The sequence below is a fragment of the Etheostoma cragini genome, chromosome 16, assembly GCF_013103735.1.
Source record: "Etheostoma cragini isolate CJK2018 chromosome 16, CSU_Ecrag_1.0, whole genome shotgun sequence".
Classification (NCBI taxonomy): domain Eukaryota; kingdom Metazoa; phylum Chordata; class Actinopteri; order Perciformes; family Percidae; genus Etheostoma; species Etheostoma cragini.
In genome coordinates, this window is record NC_048422.1 from 634,632 (window position 1) to 639,534 (window position 4,903).

Here is a 4,903-nt window from a genome sequence, read left to right on the forward strand (position 1 = left end):
CCCCCCCCCCCCCCCCCCCCCCCCCCCCCCCACAATTTCACACCAAATGCTTGCTCATGGGAAATTGTTGGGTCTCTGTAAATACACAGTGTGAACCAGAACTACTCTGTCTGTCCTTTAATAACTCCTGTTATGACCTGACACTATAAATACAATTGAATAAAATTGAAAACAGCAATACTGTGAAACTGTGATGATTGTTAAGGCTGAATGGTAAACCGTCAGCATCTCCTACCGGCCCAGGACTAGTACTGAGCAAAGAAAATACAAGTGTTAGCTCCTCAACTAAGGTCTGATCTATAGCATGGGTAGTTTTTTATTTTATTTTCCATTTTATCTCTAATAATCAGAGTATCAGAGTCTGAAAGACAGAGTTTTTGTTTGCCAATTAATTTTGCTTCAGAATCCAATAAAGAAGTGATTAATTATCTAACAACCCCTTTTAATAGGGATCACTGAATTGCTGTCATTAAAGCTGAGACTAACATATGTACTGAGTAGGACATTTCATTTAAAAAATGTTATTTGGAGTTTTCTGGTGGACCGAGCCTGGACTACCACCAGAATGAAGTTGGCCACTGTCCATTTGGTGGAAAAACTACAAAAGGGTGATTTAAAACATACTGTTCAAACAGCTAAGTTGCAATTTCTTGTTACTTATCAGCCGCCATACTATCATGAGAATGACACAGTTGGGCCCCAGAGTGAGTTCATTCCCTGACCAAGTGTTTTTAGAGTTTGGGCTTTCCTCTGCTCAGCAACCACGGCTAGCTCCAACCCAGAGCTCCCCACAAGTAGCCAGTCCTGACTCTGTCACTTCATCGTTCTTCTATAAGTTTTGTTGTTGTTGGTGGTGGTTGGACCAAAAGAAATCTAGCTGGAGATAGTAGGTGTTCAGTTCTCAAGGCCAAAGTCAAATGTGCCCCCGATGTCAAGTCTACAACTCTGAAGTTTGTTCAGCGCCAAATCCCACACCAGGGCCACTGTTCAGCCGCAAGAAAACATAGCAACATCTTTTTTTAAACTGAAACGGGGGTGCGTTGAACGCCCTGTTGTGTGCACAAGCGCTCTGATTTTTTGTTACCCAAAGTGTGGGTATCAGCTGTGACACTAAATGACACCGCCAATAAACGAGAGAATCTCTCACCAAACAAGAGAAAACAGAACTCAAAGCGTTGCACACCGTTCCCAGGAAGCAGTAATTTATTTCCTACTATGGCCACGCCAAGACCCGCCCTTCAATAGTATTCACACACTACTATTGGCCAGGGGTCCATGCCTACATGTACAGGTCCTATCCCCTGACCCTTAACCACTCAGGGTCAATGCCTTACCCCAGGCATGACCTAAGGCTAAGCCCCGCCCACTACCAGACAGACAGACCGTGATTCCTAGTATAAATGCTGAAAAGCACACTGCTCACCAGGGCTGGGTACTGAATTCAGTACTTTTTAGGGACTGATCGATTTGCCTCTAAAGTATCGAGAATTAAAAGATGCCTTATCATCCAGCATCAAATTTCAATACCTAAGGACTAAATCTCATCAACTTCAGTGAGCCAATCAGCATGCAGGATGCTTCTACCAAGCTCTAATAATGTCTGTGATTGGCTGTCTAACGTTACACATCGTAGAGACACGCAGGAAAAACTCTACGTTACACAGAGACGGCTCACGTAATCAGAGCTGGAACATAAATGAAATATTTGGGATTTATGAAGTCGTCATTTCATTTTGTTAAACTGGATTTTATTAAATTGGCATTGAAAAAAGTCTCAGTAACCGGTACCAAAGTCATAGTATTGGATCTGTACCGGTACCCAGCCCTACTGCTCACTCTAACGATGTAACAATGCACCGATTTATCGGTAATGAGCTTAAATACATACATACATATAATATATGAACTCTGGTCAATATATCAGTCAGGCTTACAGTACGTAGCTATCATGGGAGCTACCTCCTAGGTTCAATAAAGTCACTTACTTTTTAGTTTTCTCTCTGTTTTTTTGTTTTTTTTGTGTTTAAAAAAAGGTGTTTAAAGCATTATATATTTTTTTAATTTCAGGTCTCGTGAAAAAGGTTTCTGCCAGCCGTACCGAGGCATTGCCTGTGCTCGCTTCATTGGCAACCAGAGCATTTATGTGGAGTCCCTGCAGATGCAGGGGGAGAGTGAGAACCGCATCACAGGTAAGACAACCACCCGACTCTCTGAGTTAGCAACCCACAGCTGGGTAGAATTTGAACTACTAGAGATATCTGAGATTCCAGTTACAGTCTCTGTTTCCTCCCTCCCAGCCGCCTTGACTATGATTGGCACCTCCACACACCTGTCGGACCAGTGCTCCAGGTTTGCCATCCCGTCCTTCTGCTACTACGTCTTCCCGCTGTGTGATGAGGGCTCTCGGGCCCCGCGGCAGCGCCAGCTCTGTCGCGATGAGTGCGAGGCCCTGGAGAACAACCTGTGCCACACCGAGTACACCATTGCCCGATCCAACCCCATGATCCTCATGCAGCTGGAACTCCCCAGCTGCCACCTGCTGCCGCGGTCGGGCACCGCCGACGCTGCTTCCTGTATGAGGATAGGAGTGCCGGCAGAAAAACTGGGTCCATGTAGGTGGAAGCTATGGCATGCACACACATATTTTACAACACTTTGATACTTAATGAGGCTGGTCAGAAACACAAGTTATACACCCATTTAATAAAATTCTTTACATAGGCTGTTTTTTTATCCCCACTGAGTCCCTGTCTGCTCCACAGATTCCCCCTCGGACCACAACTGCTACAATGGAAGTGGGGAAGACTACAGGGGCACAGTGAGCATCACTGCGTCGGGGCATCACTGCCAGCCGTGGAGCGCTCAGTACCCTCACAGCCACCACCTGTCCCAGGAGTACCCCGAGCTCTGGGGAAGTAGCAACTTCTGCCGGAACCCGGGGGGCCAGATGCAGGCGCCCTGGTGTTTCACCCTGGACCCTCAGGTCAGGGTGGACCTGTGTGACATCCAGGCCTGCAGTAAGTACCTCAAAATGTGGTCAGACACTCTGAAGTGGTGTCACACGGGCAATCGATGATAATTTAGCAGCATTTTCCAGCATCATGTAGAAAGCTGAAGGGTAAATCTAGGAGGTGGAGCATTTTGATTGGTCAAATTACATAACACAGTATTTCAAGTCCTCAGCTGGCATGTTGTGTGAGCCAAAAGTATCACATTACCAACATCATTAATGATATTTTGTCAACATTTATGGACTTAAGGGACCAATCATACCAGTAAGGGTTGCTGGAAACACATCGCCAGCAAAGCCAGCGTTTTCCTATCGGACGCCACGCTTAACGCTCCCTTCTGTCTTGCGCTACGCGTCATGTTTTTCTAGGCTTTTAATGTCCTGCAGCGCTGCACCACTACAGCACTTTTGATTGTATCTGCATGTTTTGTATGTGTTATGTATTGTTTTATGGCTTTGTTGTAAAGCACTTTGGGTACCTTTCGGCTATTGTAAAGGGCTATACAAATAAACTTGATTGATTGATTGAAATCAAGTAAGAGGCGGGCTTTACTACTTTACCCAAGATGGGGAATGAAGACCAAAGACTAATATTACCGTTGTTTGTTTTGTCTCTGTTGGTACACAGTTGGTACATTGTTTGTGAGAACAACAGATGATTTTTGGAACAGCGTAGGCTATGTTTCTCAATGAATGAATGTGTGAAAGACAATTCAAACATCTTCTTTGTCATGATTAGACTACCACGATTCTTCCTGCTGTTCTGAGGGACTGTTGGTAGCTGGATGCGGTCCCAGGGACTGCAGACCGCACAGCACAGGGAGTGATCTGTCAGCACAGGATTTGTAACAGAACGCTGCAATGTAACGAAGAAAGCCATCCACAAGATCTTTAGCTGTCCAGTAGACCTTGAGGATGATGATGTGCTGTAGAAGCTAATGGCTCTACAGTCTTCACATGTTCCTGTTGTTGATATGTGTATATATACAGTTCCTCTGTCAGGTGGACCACAGGGCCCAATCAAAGTGCAGACAGGGTTCTTACGAGCCACTGCTGAAAAAGGTCCTGGGACATTTTGAAGGTTAACAGGAACTCAGCTTCTGGAAATCGTAAAACTTTCCCCTCTCTTGGCCTGTCTTATCCCAGGCCCTCCTCTGCTCTGCCAAAGTACTTAGATCCACTGGTTGGAAGCGGGTGGCTTTGAGTTAATGAAGTCCCACAGTGGTCCACCTAACATATAAACTGGGGTTTTATTTCTTCCTGAAACTGTGCCTTATTCACTGCAGTTCCTGGCATGTTCTATTTCTGTCTATACGCGCACCATTTCTAATTACTGCAACTTTCTACGGTGTAGTTATTTAAAGTGGCGGGCAAAAAAGAAGCGTGAGAGAAGGCACACGTGCAGCTGCTGCAGCTGGTGCAATAATCGGTTAGTTCAGTTAGAAAGCTGCTAGAGTTTGTATCTTTGAGATGGAAAATAGTCAGGGCTCAGGTTCTGGAGGACCAGGCATGGCGTCACTGCTTTAATGTACACTATATCGCTACTGGTTGCCATGGGAATTCTTCTCATCTTAACAGTCAGCCAGATGCTTTAAAGGTCCCATGGCATGCTCATTTTCAGGTTGATTCCTGTATTCTATTTCCCCTCTGTCTAAAACGCTCTGTTTTACGCATGTCTCTATACGCCCCTCTCCTCAAAAAGCCCAGTCTGCTCTGATTGGTCAGTGTTTTTGGGTCTCCAGCCTCTAAACTTTGAGAATCTACGCATCATCATTGGAGCTGGGGAATGACTATAACCGGACTGTAGCAGCACTTTCTACCTACAGTGGGTACGGAAAGTATTCAGACCCCTTTAAATTTTTCACTCTTTGTTTCATTGCAGCCATTTTCCAA

The 4,903-nt window shown here is 45.2% G+C and overlaps 1 protein-coding gene across 1 annotated transcript in view; it reads left to right on the forward strand.

Moving 5' to 3' along the window:
- ror2 (receptor tyrosine kinase-like orphan receptor 2) overlaps positions 1 to 4,903 on the forward strand; it is a 42,462-nt gene that overhangs the window by 33,735 nt on the left and 3,824 nt on the right. The window contains exons 5-7 of the mRNA XM_034896650.1: positions 2,068 to 2,189; positions 2,298 to 2,612; positions 2,763 to 3,017. Coding sequence (XP_034752541.1) covers positions 2,068 to 2,189; positions 2,298 to 2,612; positions 2,763 to 3,017 — 692 coding nt within the window. The remainder of the gene's footprint in view (positions 1 to 2,067; positions 2,190 to 2,297; positions 2,613 to 2,762; positions 3,018 to 4,903) is intronic.